Source organism: Carassius carassius, chromosome 7, assembly GCF_963082965.1.
Source record: "Carassius carassius chromosome 7, fCarCar2.1, whole genome shotgun sequence".
In the NCBI taxonomy this organism is placed as follows: Eukaryota; Metazoa; Chordata; class Actinopteri; order Cypriniformes; family Cyprinidae; genus Carassius; species Carassius carassius.
This window is the reverse complement of record NC_081761.1, coordinates 11274094-11289781: the sequence shown is the minus strand read 5'-3', so window position 1 is coordinate 11289781 and position 15688 is coordinate 11274094. Positions and strand designations below refer to the sequence as shown.

The 15688-nt window shown below is 36.5% G+C and overlaps 2 protein-coding genes and 1 pseudogene across 3 annotated transcripts; all 3 read left to right on the top strand.

Annotated features, from left to right (window-relative positions):
• Positions 1–1782: 1782 nt before the first annotated feature.
• LOC132143041 (PDZ and LIM domain protein 3-like) lies at positions 1783–10049 on the top strand. Of its 2 annotated transcripts, none has more exons than XM_059553205.1 (7): positions 1783–1994; positions 7020–7171; positions 7379–7463; positions 7548–7735; positions 7838–7965; positions 9372–9483; positions 9591–10049. In XM_059553205.1, the coding sequence occupies exons 1-7, from the start codon at positions 1902–1904 to the stop codon at positions 9757–9759; spliced, it is 927 nt and encodes a 308-aa protein (XP_059409188.1). In that variant the 5' UTR covers positions 1783–1901; the 3' UTR covers positions 9760–10049. The 2 variants fall into 2 exon arrangements, with proteins under 2 accessions (XP_059409188.1, XP_059409187.1); XM_059553204.1 differs by having other exon boundaries at positions 1804–1994; positions 7838–7971.
• Positions 10050–11172: 1123 nt separating this feature from the next.
• Positions 11173–11999, top strand: LOC132143275 (uncharacterized; annotated as a pseudogene).
• Positions 12000–13119: 1120 nt separating this feature from the next.
• LOC132143274 (uncharacterized) lies at positions 13120–15314 on the top strand. The gene is made up of 3 exons (XM_059553396.1): positions 13120–13260; positions 13414–13588; positions 13988–15314. The coding sequence occupies exons 2-3, from the start codon at positions 13414–13416 to the stop codon at positions 15055–15057; spliced, it is 1245 nt and encodes a 414-aa protein (XP_059409379.1). The 5' UTR covers positions 13120–13260; the 3' UTR covers positions 15058–15314.
• The last annotated feature ends 374 nt before the right edge of the window (positions 15315–15688 follow it).

Genomic DNA, 15688 nt, shown 5'->3' with positions numbered 1-15688 from the left:
TGAAGATTCTACTGTGGAAAATATTATCAACTGGTGATAGTATGTGTTACCCAGGATGATAAAATGCTACGTTAGCAAGTAACTGAATGTCAATTAGCCTGTAACGTTACCTTAACTTAGAATGTTGCAGTCAACATAAACGTACATAAAGAGTGTACTGGAGGGTAAATGGTGTTTATAATAGAAAAAGGTTATTATATTTATTTAGATTTGTTTCCTTGTTGCAGAGTATTTTTTTTTAGTGTAAATACTAATGTACATAATAAATTTTGTTAATAAAACGTTTGGTTGTTCAGCATTACACAGTCTCAGGTGTTTTTTTTTTCTTTTGAGAGTGTATTTTTGAGATTATACAGTTATACTAGCTCTTTAGGGACAGAATACAGGATGGTATATCGGGGTCAGGATACAATATAATGAGATGAAGTAGATTGACTTCTGTATTGTAATATTCTGTATTGCCAACAGTCTGAAATAAAAAAGGAAATCACCATTAAATCACGGGTATCTTACAACAAAAGAATTCCGGGGGGGGGGGGGGGGGTATGGGGATAAAAAAGGATAAAGGATTTACGGTCATTGACTTTTATTCAGTTTGGCCTTACCCCCTTTTATGGAATAAATCAATCTGGCCCATTGAAATCTGATTTCTGGCAATGTCTTTGGGGTACATCGTTACATTGTTGTTAAACCTGAATATACATGTATTATAATAGAGCTCAGTTTTTTATGTTTATATATTTAAAGTGGCCTGAAACAAAAGAATGAAAAGTAGGAATGGACCAGATAAGATGAGAGGAGAAGTAAGCCCAACTGTTTGTGTCTGAGAAAAGCAATGGAAGGAAACAGAGAAGAGTTTACATTTGGATCCATGTCTGCTGCCTTGAGTTTATAATTACTAGACAGATTGGAAGAGTATAATTAGGCCACACAAGAGGAGAAGATTTAAAAATTAGAGAAACTGAACTGGGCTCTTCTTAAATGTGTAACAGTGTGATCCAGATTGGCAATAAAAGAATGCCTGTGAGACTTCACAAGCCTCCACATTGTTCACTCACCAAATAAGGGCAGAAGCAGTGAGTCCCGTCTTCAGGCCCATGCAAGCAGCCATGAGGACCAGGGTGGGCAGCAGATTGCTGCCTCCATCTCTGGAAGCTGTATGTTTCGAAGATCAGTCATTCTTATACTAGCAGTAAAGGGCGCCTTGAACTAATGCTTAACCCTCTTAAACTATAAAAAAAAACGGCCACACATTGTCAACAACTTATATTTAGGAAGCAATAAATCAACAAAAGTGAAATTGATCCAAACTGACCACCCTAGAAGTAAAATAGCATGTGTATAATTTTCTTTCTCACACTCTAAACCAATTATAGGCCAATAACAAGTATGCAAGTTACTATTGAATAAAAAGTAAGTAAATAAATAAACTGTTTGTTTTTATTTCCTCAATTTTTTCTTTCTTTACTAAAAATTATTTAATTATTTTGTCTTTACTTTTGCACTAGTGTAGGCATATTCCTAAATAGACAGACAGACAGATAGACAACTAGGGGAAAAAAATGTGTAAACAAACTTGGCATGCTGCCATTAATGTATCATTCTGATATCAGATTGAGGTGATTAAGATTGGTGATGTGATAAAACAGATTAAGATGTAAATGGAGAGAAAGAAGCACAGAAATGTAGTGAGTAAAATGAGAATTTAGTAGGGCAGAGAAGAGGCAGAGATGAACAGAGAGATAGAGAGGGAAGAGCATTATGAAAAAGAAAAAAGAGAGAGAGAAAGATATAAAGAGAGAGAGATAGCCCTCACTTTGGAGGAGTGGTCTTCCTTCTCCTCTAAAGGATTTCGAGCTGAATTCACCATCACACTCGAGACACACACACCTGCTGTGGATATGCTGTTCTCTGTTGTGCTGGATGGACACGCACCGTGGGGTTTTCGTCTTATTGGAGGACGGGACTTCAGCCAACCCCTCACCGTCGCCAAAGTGAGTGTGTGTGTGTGTGTGTGTAGATTTACCAGATTTGGATTTAATTCAGTTGTAAATCACTGAAAAACAAAAGTGCACTGTGTGTTGTAAAGAACTTTCTCATGTCCACAAGGGCATGTAACATTTATAGAAATAGCATCTTACATCACCAATATAGATATAGACAAATACACTTAATCAGACAGCAGACATGACAGCTGAATCACTTATCTGTTTTAGGAAGTGCGTTCATATGGCCTATATGAATTATTTTTCTCATTGATTGTGTTATTTATGAAGATAAGTTATAAAAATTTAGATAAATGTAAAAATGTAATTCCTTTAGAAAAGAAAAACAATATGTTAATTCATATAACAATAAAAACAACTATAATCATTGTTGTTGTTATCATTATATGGACATATCGTCCCCTTGGAATTTTAAGGTTCTATCTGCATTCCGAGTAGTTTTGAGATATTGAGCTTCAAAGTTTTTGTGTTCTATTTGACTGTGTAGATAGAACCTTATTGTTTTTTAAATAAAAAGTCCCATAATGTACACAACATAAAAAATCTATCACATAATTTGAATACGTTGACACAGAATAAGAATATGTGAATAACTAAATTTTGACAAAAATGTCAGATAGAACCTTATAATTCCAAGGGGACGATATATCTATACAAATATAAAAATAAAAGACATTTCACAGTGCCTCACAATAAATAATACTGATAAAGAATTAATAAAATCCATAAAACACAAACAGGGTGTGTAAAAGAAAAGAAACAAGACAATTTGATAGAAAAAACTGTATACACCAAAATCTGACATGAGGATTGCAGTTTGTCATCATTTAAAAAGAGAATGTTTCATGGGGGAGAACAATGGCTATCCTCATGCTCTATTTATGTGTGTAGCTAAAATTGTTGATGAATCATTGACACTGGAACTAACATTTGGTTCCACACACCTGTTGTGGCAGTGGATTTGTGTATTCTGCGTCTAAACAAATGTCAGAGAGAGTCTAAAAGAGCGATAAGAGCACAGTCTGAATCAAACGTCTCTGTTGTTGTTGTGTTTTTGGAGGAACGTCCTGGCTGTGCTTATCCAAACTGAGCCTTTTGCCAAACAGTCATAGAATAAGCCTTTCATAAAAGCTTCTTAAAACTCATATGTAATGAAAACTGAATCTTTACATAATCTAGATACTTTACACAAGAATAATAATAAAAATAAAGGATTGTTTAAATAACTTTTACTGTGTTACAACCTAATGCATTATTAAAAGTCCAGTATTGAAATACACAATGAAGTTATAGTGCTGATCTGTTTGTACAGAGGTTTTATGCCTATGTTCTTTGTGCAGCTCTAGTTTTGGATTTCTACTTTGCTTTAATGAGATTTCACACTTGGAACATTCTCTGCTCACTCTGCGGTTCAGCATGACACTGTTATTTAATATCAACATTGTACAGCCATTTTTGGTCAAACACCCTCCTGTCCTCTGTCTCTGGGCCTTGGGGGTTGTTTTTACTTACAGCTAGGACTGTAACCTGGACTTTATTAATCAAAGTGTTTGGAAAACAGTCCTGTTTTACCAACAGCAGGTTGTTGGACTGAACTCAAAATTTAAGAATGGGATTTGTAGGCTTTAGAAATGACAATAAACAGTGTGGAAGTGTGGAATTCTAGAAACTGAGAATTTAAAATGTATCAAGTTTAAAACTGGATTTTACAGAACTGGGTGATATAAAATTACATAAACATTACAAAATGTTGTTTGATTTATGCTTAAACGTGCAGTACGGAATTTTTGGCCACCAGGGGTCACTCAATCAAAATAATAACATGAGACGTACTTTGATGACGTCGGGAAAGAGCGTAGGCTCATGGGAGTTGTTCATTGGAACACGTGCTCTGTCGCTCCCCACATTCCTCACTCATTTTAACTGAGGCCGGCGACACACTGGATGTGTGGCGCAAGCGTCTCAGCTGCGTGTTGTGTCAGTTTTTAATTCGGCTCCCATGTTAATAGGTTAGAGCTTGCAGACTGTCTGCGTGAGACGCGTGTCTCAGGCCCGGCTCGAGCCGCGCAGAAAACGTGTGCATGCTAGAAATAGAACCGACGCCTATTTTTCAAGCGTTTCCAGGCAAAATATAATAGGAAAATATGTTTATATGTAATTTTGTACACAAATACATATTAATTCATGACATTTTGATGTTTGAAAGTCTATAGGTTGACAAATTCAGATACAAATGGAATTTAAAAAATAAATAAATAATTATCGATTTTCAAATATTGCACCTGTCAAACATAGTCTATTTTGCCGTCAATACTGTTGACGGTGTCCTTTATCAGTAGGCTTTATATTTATGTTCAACATGAAGTATAGATATTGTTGTCATGAAGACAAGAGCCTCGTCTGTCGGCTGTCTCCCTCTATGTCACCTACAGCAGCAGCAGCGCGGCTTGCCGCGTCAGGCACGGTTCTGGTGTGTAAAGACACAGAAAACGTGAGGCAGCGCGCCACGCTTCTGGCACGCAGCAGAGACGCCACGCAGCCAGTGTGTCACCGGCCTTAGTATTTTGACAATCACGTATTTTCGAACGGAGAGATATATGAATTATCAGACCCCTATCAAATCAATATTCCATCTAGCTAGTAGTAATATATGTTAAAAAAACACGGTTGCCTTTCGTTAATAATTATAATTAGGCTACGTTTATACTATGATATCGAACAAGATAGTGAACTGCATTTGAAGCTACTTTATCCAGCTAGATATAGAACACATGTAGATTTACATTATACTCTACATGAGAGCTAGTCCGTCTGCGTTTTACACAAGACATCATCGTTTCACAAAATATACGGATAGATACAGTTAGCTGAATGGATGCATACCTGTTTATTAGAATGCAAGCATCTCTCTGTAGTTTAGCTTGTCACGAAGCTCTCTCTATCTTGGAAATGCAACTCCAATATTTACCCGTGTCTCGTTTCTTCTTCGTCCCAAAACCTTCTCAGGTCATTTATTTCACCCGTACGTTTGCGCTTCACGGAACGTGCAGGCAAAGCATAATCATGATCCATAACCAAGTTATTGATTGAGGTATAAATATGAATATAAACAATATAAATATAAAATATAATAGTCTCGATAAAGGCTAGCTACTAATTTTTCTTCTTCGTCTCGTCTTTGCTTCTGTTCACCTTTGTATTTGGCGGTTCCGCAGGAAGTTAGATAAACTAGAGGGGTCAAAGTTTATATGACGCCATAGACGGGCGACAAAACGGAAATAAAGAAACATGCCATGTCTTCTAATTAAACTATAATTTTCTCCGGATTTGAAAGTTCGTGGAAACTGTCGGGATAATGTAAGTACACAACAAAAATATACATATATATATAACATAGATATAGTGATATCTGCTATTTTTAAAGCAGAAAAATTACATATTGCGCCTTTAAAACAGACTTGCTATATTATGCAGTTGTACTTATGAACAAGACTGATCATGTTTTAAGGATGTTGAGATATTTAACTAGAAAAAAAGACATAAATACAGAATAAAAATCTTTGTTTTGCTATGTGAAAATCATCTTGATTGTGTCTGTTCTGCTCTGTTTGTGGAGCAAATGCCTTATAGTGGATTATATTTGAGCATATAAAGTATAAAGGGACTCATGAATTTAGAAATCAAATTAAAAAAGAAAGCTGCTCTGCAGTACTAAAAGTACATCTGGGATGAATGGATAAGAGACTATAAGAAACATATTGAGGTTCTTGATCCTTCTTTGTGCTTGCTGATAAAGAGCTTATTTACTGTAGGAGTCAGGATTTGAACCATTTCCAAACCAGTGCAATTCCACAGATAACCCCTCTGCACCCAGAATGCCTTATGATATATGAACGATATGATGGATGCACCTTTACATTTGGTTCTTATAGCATAATGCATGCCATTCTGCTCATGTAATGCAAGTCAAATAATGCAGTGCATGTGCAGTTTCATATAATTCTTCTCCAGCAGTTTGTTCTGAGCACTGATAACAGCGGGACTGCAGAACTTCTCTTGGGACTGTTATTTTCCCCAGCATGTTTACTGTGGAGAGTAGTTTACATGGGTGCACATACCAATGACAAGGACTTACACATACACATTCAGACACACACACACACACACACACAAACAGAGAGAGAGAGAGATACAGGTTTCCATGTTTTATGAGGACATTCAATGGATGTAATGGTTTTTTATGTATAAACTTCATTGTCTATCCCCTTACCCTCACCCTATAGATTTACCCTTCACACAAAACATTCTGCATTTTTAGATTTTCAAAACACTTAATTCTGTATTATTTATAAACCGTATTCCTCATGGGGACTAAAAATGTCCCCACAAGGTAAACATTTACTAGTAGCTACTTCTATCCTTGTGGCGACTTCTGGTTCCTATGACATACCAGGTCAGCAGCTGCTGACTTTTATAAATTCTGATATGAAATCAATGAGATCTTTAAAACAGTTTAACAGGCTTAAATAAAATGCATATAAAAATCAGTGATCACTCTACATCTTCCAGTAATACAGTAAGTCTTAGTAAAATCACATTTAAATGCTTATTTTAATGATCAACGCTCTGTAGTTTTTATTGTGAGGAGCAAAACATACAAAGCAATGATACATTGATGACTGAGAGATTTACAAGTAAATGTTCCTCAAAAGTCTTGTGAATCATATTTGCTATTCACATTTCAACATAATATTTCAAAATCTCTTTATGACAATCACTTGATGTTAATAAGATGGATAATTCTTCAGTAAGTGTTCATCTTAAAATATTACTATTCCAAAAAGACCTTTGCTTGCAAAAAAAAAAGAAGAAAAGAAGAAGAAGAAGAAGAATTTACTTTTTAAACATCTTGTGTATATTAAACATGAGTAAGAATGGGAATTGGAGCTTTGCTATTAGCTAACAATTTTAGTTGGCTCCTATAGTTGGCTCTACTTTTTTGTGTGTTTTCAGATATCACCAGGAAGTAAAGCTTCCAGAGTCAACCTCTCTCCAGGAGACATCATCTTAGCGATAGATGGAGTTTCTGCAGAAAACATGATGCACTCTGAGGCTCAGAATCTAATCAAGGATGCCACCTACCAGCTCACACTTACTGTAGAGAGGTCAGAGGTCATATGAATGTGCTTGGGTAGAACTTGCTGGACAGCAGCACATAATTTTGCACACTACACCACATGCATTAGATGGCAGTTGATGTACATTAGCTTTTTAAGATTTTGGGGGGTTTGAATGTATTTGAATAATTCTAAACAGACCAAATAGGAAAAGCAGGAAATAATTACACATGAGATCATATTATTGTTTTGCAGACCAGAGACTAAGCTGTGGTCACCAAGTGTCACTGAACAAAACAAAAGCCATCCATTTAAAATGAACCTAGAGGCAGAGAGACAAGTATGTGTCTTCATATTTTGTGTACGATGTCCATCTGTATAATGTGGTCTGATATGATCTAATGCTTATAATTTCGCCTGAAAGGAGTACAGTCCAATAGGAACAGGCCATAATCGAAAGGCTTCGCCATTTGTGGCCGCAGCCAACATCGATGAAACACGTCAGGTGGTGAGCCCAACCTACAACTCCCCTATTGGCCTTTACTCTTCAGGCAATATCCAGGACGCCTTACAAGGGCAACTCAAGGGCCTCATCCATAGCAAACCAGGAAGGTGAATGTTCAACACTTCACACACTTCATGCTCGGGTATCATTGTTTATCGAAATCCAGTGAACATCCAGTTTGATTCTACATTGAAATTATGTGTGTGTAGTCCTAGGAAACTTAACAATATAGAGGAGTCCGAAGTATATCGGATGCTGCAAAGAGATCAAGATGAGGATGAACCTCATGAACCACGACAGTCGGGATCCTTTAAAGCAATACAGAGCTTTATTGACAGTGAGGGTATGACAAACACACATTAACAGCAACAGAAAGACACAAAAACAAGAGAGACTGCATATTTATTATGCACTCTTGGATGTGCACTACACACTAAAAAAATGGGGTAGGATTTACTTTGATACAGTTTCCACTCATAAATTGCTAGTAAATTGATTAAAAAAAAAAAAACAAGAAATGGCAAGTTCAACACATTCATTTGAACATACTGAATTAAATGTGTCACTTTAAGTAGACAAACTGAAATTGTATTTTCTTGTAAAACATGCTCCAGTAATATTTGTTTTATTTACTACTGCATTTTTTAAAGTATACAATATACAGTACTATAAACAATACAAGAGTGAGAACATAATACCCACATGCATATACACACTTAACCCTCAAGAACACTTCATATTAGATGTAACGCTGATCTACGGCATCAATATTGCATTATTGTTCACTTTTGTTAAATAATACATTAAATCAACACTGGAATATTTGCCAAAACAAATTTCTGACCTATTTTAGGAGTCCTTAAGAAAAAACTGGGGGTTTTGCTCATATTAGATCGGGTGACATGTTTCCTCTGAATACCGTATTTTTCGGACTATAAATAGCACCTGAGTATAAGTCGCATCAGTCCAAAAATATGTCATGATGAGGAAAAAAACATATATAAGTCGCACTGGACTATAAGTCGCATTTATTTAGAACCAAGAACCAAGAGAAAACATTATCGTCTACAGCCGCGAGGGGGCGCTCAGTGTAGACTACAGGAGCACTGATCAGCATCTCTGGCAGCATAGAGCGCCCTCTTGCGGCTGTAGACGGTAATGTTTTCTGTTAGTTCATTTCTCTCGGTTCATGTCAAATTAATTTTGATACGTCGCACCTGACTATAAGTTGCAGGACCAGCCAAACTATGAAAAAAGTGCGACTTATAGTCCGGAAAATACGGTAGATATTGCACATGTAAACAAATATTCAAATTGCAGTGTTTAGGATACCGTATTTTCCGCACTATAAGGCACACTTAAAAGCTTTCAATTTTCTAAAAAACTACAGTGCACCTTATAATCCGGAGCTCCTTATATATGGATCGAGGTGCTCTGTCAAAATGTTGACATTCCCTTTACACAGCTCCATCTAGTGGATGCATAACGCAAAACCAAGTCAAACGTTTGACTGCAGTATCTTCTATTCTATGCGCCTTATAATCCGGTGCACCCTACAGTATATATGAAAAGAGTTCTAAAATAGGCCATTCACTGAAGGTGCGCCTTATAATCCGGTGCGCTTTATAGTGCGGAAAATACGGTACCTACATTAAACAGTACTTCCAAAATCTCCAGCTGGATTGGATTCATTCAGCTTTACAAAATGTAAACATGACTGATTCAGATCTTTTTGACTGACAGGTACACGTCCATTAGTGACAAGGAAAGTCCGCGCCCCTATGACCAAGTCATCTGCTCCTGCGGGGAACTTGCACAAGCTACCAATGTGTGATAAGTGTGGTAACGGCATAATGTAAGTCAGGACAGTGGAAGTTCATAGTTTTATTCAGGAATTAAGAACGTTAAATGTATCTCTGTGCATGGCTATCTCTGATTGGTTCTGTCTGTCTGTTTTCTCAGTGGGACGGTTGTGAAGGTTCAGGATAAGTTTCGTCATCCGGACTGTTTTGTGTGCGCTGAATGTGAAGAAAACCTTAAGCAAAAAGGATACTATTTTATAGATGATGAGCTATACTGTGAAACCCATGCTCATGCCAGGGCAAAGCCTCCTGAGAGTCCAGACCTTTGACCTTCTCATTCTTCTTTTAATTACATGAGAACACATACTACAAGTCAGCTACCCTGTTTACGAACATCTTGTTTTAACCACAGGCATAAAATTTCACCACAATTCAAGCACAATCATGTCCACCAGATACTAAGAGACACATTTATGGAGACACATTTATGGATAGTGCATTGTTGTGTCGTGTGCTGGGTTGCAGTTTTTTGCACTAACTTTATAGGAGTAGGATGTGTTGACTAAAATATGTGTGTATGAATAAAGGTTTTGTTTTTTTGAAGAATCATAATATCTCTTTATCAGGTGTGTTTGAGCAGAAAAGGGGAGCATGTCCAACAATGTCTGTCTTGATGTCTTGATGTGCCTGCAGGTCACAGGAAGATTTACTGATTCAATAGACTATATGTTAGGAGTTACAAGTAAACATTTATTAATTTCAGTTCTGAATTCCTTCTTTGCTCTTCATCTGTTATTATTTGTAGAAAAGCCTGCTTTGGAATTATACTGTCACCTGGAGTGATGTGATGCCATTCCATGGTATACAGTGTATAGCCAAATATATGTATCATCAATACCAACAAACAATAGACTGCATGCTGTATATTAATTAATAGATCAGCAGAGGGATAATGTAAGTTTTGAACCTAAAAATTTATAACCTTAAATCGATCGTCAAAATTACCCAATAAAACAATATTGAACTAACACGCAGCTAATATCTTTAATTGATTAACTAGCATGTTACTATAGATATACTCAAATTAATGTAGCCCAAGTAAATTAAAGTGTCTTCCACTTCGTGGTAATGTATTTTTTCACCCACAGATAGAATCAGGATAACCTAATGAGGCAAATATTAAAAATTATTAGGAGATAAATGGTATAGCCTAAAAAAAGGTTGGCATCTTGTACAATTTAGCTAATGTTACTAATAGGTAATAGGTTATACATGTAAATTTACTCCTGCTCTGTTAATATTATTCCTTTTATATATTTAGGTTTTAAATAAAACCTTGGTTATAAACTAATAAAATTATGTTAGTTATCTTTACGGTATTTGTATTGTTGGTGTGAATGGACCTAAATTAATTTTACTCAGTTGGTTTAACATACACAGTTGTGATAACACATGATATTGTAGATATATTTCTTGTTTTTAGTAATTAAAATCGGTTCAAATGGTTGCTACTCTAAATTGAGGTAAATTAGGTTATCCTTTTCAGGAATCAGACACAAAAGGAAAGAAGCTTCTTGTATTACTTAACTAAATGAGAAAGCAAATAGCTTTACATAGACCTGATAAAGGACACACATCTCTCAAAGCCACAGATATCATGGAGAAGACCAGATTTTCAGATAGTATTTCACCATTTGGGTTAAATTCTAACCCTGCCATACAAACAAGAGCAGGAGGAGACCATGCTATGGACAGCAAGTTTCACATCCACAAACCTTAAAGGCACTGTGTGTCTTAAAGAGGTTAGCTTGAATAAGAAAGAACAAGAAGCAAGCTGTTCTACCCGTAAGTGTCCATTTGAGGCGTATTTAGAAAAGTGCACACAATTAGAGAAAGAAAACCTAGAAGTTAAGAAGAAGCTGAAAAAGATGGAGACCTATTCAAGAGAATGCGAAACAAAGCTGCAGAGATTTGTGAAGAGGTTTAAAGAGTTTAAAAACATCAACAAAGACCTGGATGCAAAGAACAAAAAACACTTCTCATTAAAAACCAGCAAATGAGGCAAAGATTTACAGAGGTCTTAAAGCAGAACAGACCTCAGTCTGAAGATCTTGAGACACCAGGAGACGCAGCAACTTACATAAACCGCCTTTGTGCTCCATGAGAAGGTGAATAACTTAACTTAACAGAACCAGTCGGGAAATCTCATGGAATGCAACAGGATTGAGAAATGACTGAAGAGAAGAAGATCCTAACTCAGCTACATCAGAAGACTCTAAGAGAGAGACTCGACCACAGCGGTCAGGTCATAAAAGATGCTGAGAGTAGAGCAGAGAGAGTTCAGGAGGAGCTGGATGAACTAAAGTGCTGCCTGCTCACTGTGCAGACTGAGAGGAATCTACTGTGGCAGGAAGTAAAGAGGCTTCATAAGGAATATATCAGCCTTACTAACATCATCTCAATGCAGCTGAAAGAAAACAACAAAGCTGCCGGTCTCAGGGAAACCCCTGAGAGTCTTGTTTTACAGTCCACCACAGTAAAGCCCAGTTCAGCATCCAGGAAAGACTAGTTGAAACAAACATTAAAAATGCTGAAAATATTGATTGTGTTTACTACTTACAAGTTTACTTTATTTTTGAATGATAGGAGAAGACACATCATAGCAGATAAATCTTCAATTTAAAAACTTATAGCCATGAAGAATGAGGAAATACGCCACCAGAAGGACAATACAGTTTTGGTTGGACCTTGTTGAGACTTTATCAGACCTCTTGAAATCTTGAGAGGTATTGGTTATACCTCTAAACAATGATTCCCCTCTCTCTCTCTTTTTTTTATTTTTATTTAATTTTATTTAATTTTATTTTATTTTATTTTTTATTATTTTTTATTTTTATTTATTTTTTCTACTTATCTCTGTATCTTATGAATGTGGGCGGATCTTGGGATTCTTTTTGTAAAGTTATAAATCTAAATTGTTTAAGAAATAAAGAATCAAAAAAAAAAAAAAAAAAAAGAGGAAATACAAGATCTGGATAATATATCAGAGAACTGAATGGCGTCTAAAACAGATATGTTAACTTGAAATAATAGCCAGTAAAAGTGTAAGAGTAAAGTGGATGCTTTTTGTTATTTAAATTGTATTAAATTGTATTTAATATATAAATTTTAATTTGTATCATTATTAATTAATCCGATTTGATAAAAAGTTCATTAACAATATTCTGTCATTAAATTTTAAATATTATTGTCATGGTTTCATAACTGTTGTGCCATTTTTTTTCTCTCCCACAACTATTGTTTATTTTTACAGTTGAAGTCTAAAAAATGAATTAAATAAACTTTACCAAGAAAAATTGCTTGTTATGAAACGAACAAAAAAAATATATATATATTATAATATATATAAATATATATATTGGATTATTTACAAATTGAGCAGTCACAGCAGGGGGCACTAAGAGACTACTTTCCCTGTGATACGAAATTAACTTAAGCGATGGTCCTCACTGACAAAAAGCAACAGAGTTTCGCCTCTTGGTTTTCTATACTCTTTGCTGCGGAACACAAGATCCAGGGCGCGAGGTTGGATCCAGATCCAACTCCTCTTACGTTATGAACTTTGTTCCACGGGATGAACCTGCATACATGTTTTTTTTTTCGCCCTCTTTTCCATCTTTCCCGTTAATGCTTCACACTCCAGTCCAGCTGGTGGCGGTAATACACCATAAGTTGGCTTGTCAACCGCCATTAAATAGTACAAGAAGAAGAACCTGCATAGATATTTGTGAAATTGCAGACCGTGGTCGCCAACGTTAACGCTTATCAATGTAAGTCTCCATTTGATTAATAATATAGTCAAGATAGATTCCTAATGTTGTGTACGTCTGTAAATACACAAATACACACTGCCCACTAGCCAGGTTACTCATCTCTAACTTGGCAAGAAATAACATTTGAAATACATCTGACATTGTCCATAGATGCACAGAACAGTGTTGCTGCGGGATGAGAAGATTGCCCTTCAGAGATGCCAGAGCTGTTGCTCTAATTACCATTGCCCCTTCTGCGGACCAAAAGTGTTCAAACCCACCATGAATCTTCATGTGGTGGAGAATCATGTCTGCAACCACTTATCTTTGGCAGTACACCATGAAGGCAATTGATTTATTTATTTTATTCGTAGTCATTGTTAATATTATTTTACTGATGTTAACGGGTGCTAATTTTGCCTAATTTGTTTAATGTTAGCCTCGCAGTATTGCAACGCTTGAACAATACAATAATGTATCGTTGACTTTTTTTTTAGCATGCATCTTTCATTAGCCAATGTCATAAGTCATACACTGAATTAAGTTTTTAGTAAAATAATCAAAATAATGCGTTATAATAATATTATTATATATATTATTATATATATAATAATAATGCGTTAATTGTTCATTTATTTAATCAGTTCTATCATGCCTGCATTACCACAACTTTAACTTATGCCACTTTTACTAAAGTGTCATCCCTTTATTTACTGTAAAATATACATTTTGTTTTCATTTTCAGAATTCCTGATTGTCAAGTGCAACTTACAGTGTAGAGAACAGGCACATTTTCACTGTTGCTATTGCCCAAACACAGTTATAAGGAAAATCCAGATTGTAAAACATTTAGCATCATGCAAAAAAAGACAAGTTCCACCTACAGAACCAGCCACTGTTGAACCAGCTACAATCAGTGAACCAGTTGTCACCTGTGAACCCATTGTCCCCAGTGCATCAGTTGACATCAATGAACCAGTTGTTCCCAGTGCACCAGTTGACTTTAAAGAATCAGCTGTGGCTGAAGGTGTCCCTTTGCCTATTAAATCCCTGCTTGTTCCCAAAAAATTGCGTATTCAGAAAAAAGTGCAGTGCGGTCATTGTGGAATAACTGTCAACAAGAAAAATCTAGATATTCATGTTAAAAGAAAGCACACTGGTAAGATCTGTGATGTTTTGGAAGACCGTCACCTACCTTCACAGTGCATTGACCCAGTGAGTGGTATATATGCGGTTGAAAAGTCATTTCACAGACCATGTTCTGTAATCCATGTACAGAAAAAAACCTCAGGTCCACATCCTGTTGTCACATGTGAAATGGATGAATGCATTTCCAGTGTAGAATTTGCCGCTCGAAGTGGCTTTCAGCACTTTGAGTGTATACATTTGAAGTCACTGCAGTTCTGTCCATGGCCCAACAAGATACCAGTTGTCCTTGATGAAGATGTTCTGGTAGACATGATAGCCCCAAATGTCTTTGGGGAACAGACCAAGGCAACCTGTGTGGCTACAAAGGCAGCAGCAAATTTGGCTGGTGTTCCATTGTCTGTTGAGTTGACTATTGGAGGTCCTTCTACAAAGAAGTACATTTCTGTGTATGAATCCAAAGTGTCATACTACAGCAGACTTGGTAGAGTCGTTGCTTCCTATGACAGCACTCGCAACACATGGCATTGTCCCTGTGCTAAGCCAAGAGGATCTTGTTTGCACAAAAACATAGCCAGGTGGCATCTTTTCCAGCTGCACAGGCAGTTGTTTGTATCATTACCCATCGACAGACATGCACAGTGCCTAGCACAAGAACATGCTTGTTGAGATGGCTCTCAATGCAGAACACAAGATCCAGGGGGCGTGGTTGAATCCAGATTTAACTCCTCCCACGTTACATATACATAAACTTACCAGTCTCCACCCCGTGATCCCTAAACCCATCAACCTCTACCATCTCCACCCCCAGATGTGGATCCAACCACACCCCCTAGATCTTGCGTTCTGCAGTGAGGGGGCTACTGAGCTTGTCAGGAAAGTACCAGATTGGATTATCGCCTAGTGGTAAAGGTCTAAAAAAGATGGTGTATTACCTGATGAAAAACAAAACACTACCAGCCAAAACTCCACCAGAAATACTGTACATCATGGGCTCACTGACATTCCCAAACACCTTGTGCCAAAGAAGACTGTTTGCTCTGAATGTACGGGCCAGTGTTAGTTACTTCTAAAGGAAAGCTTATAACATACACTGGCATTGTTGAGGGTAAGTATGAGTAAAATCTAATTATTGTAACATCACTATGTTAAGCTGTGTGTATAAATCATTTTTGTTTGTGATTTAATACATTTTTCTTTTTTAAACAGGATTTTCAACATACTACCACAAATGCAGCAACTTGGTCTAAAATGTTGTTATCAAGAGTGGACTGATGATCTGCACAATTTTGAGGATCAT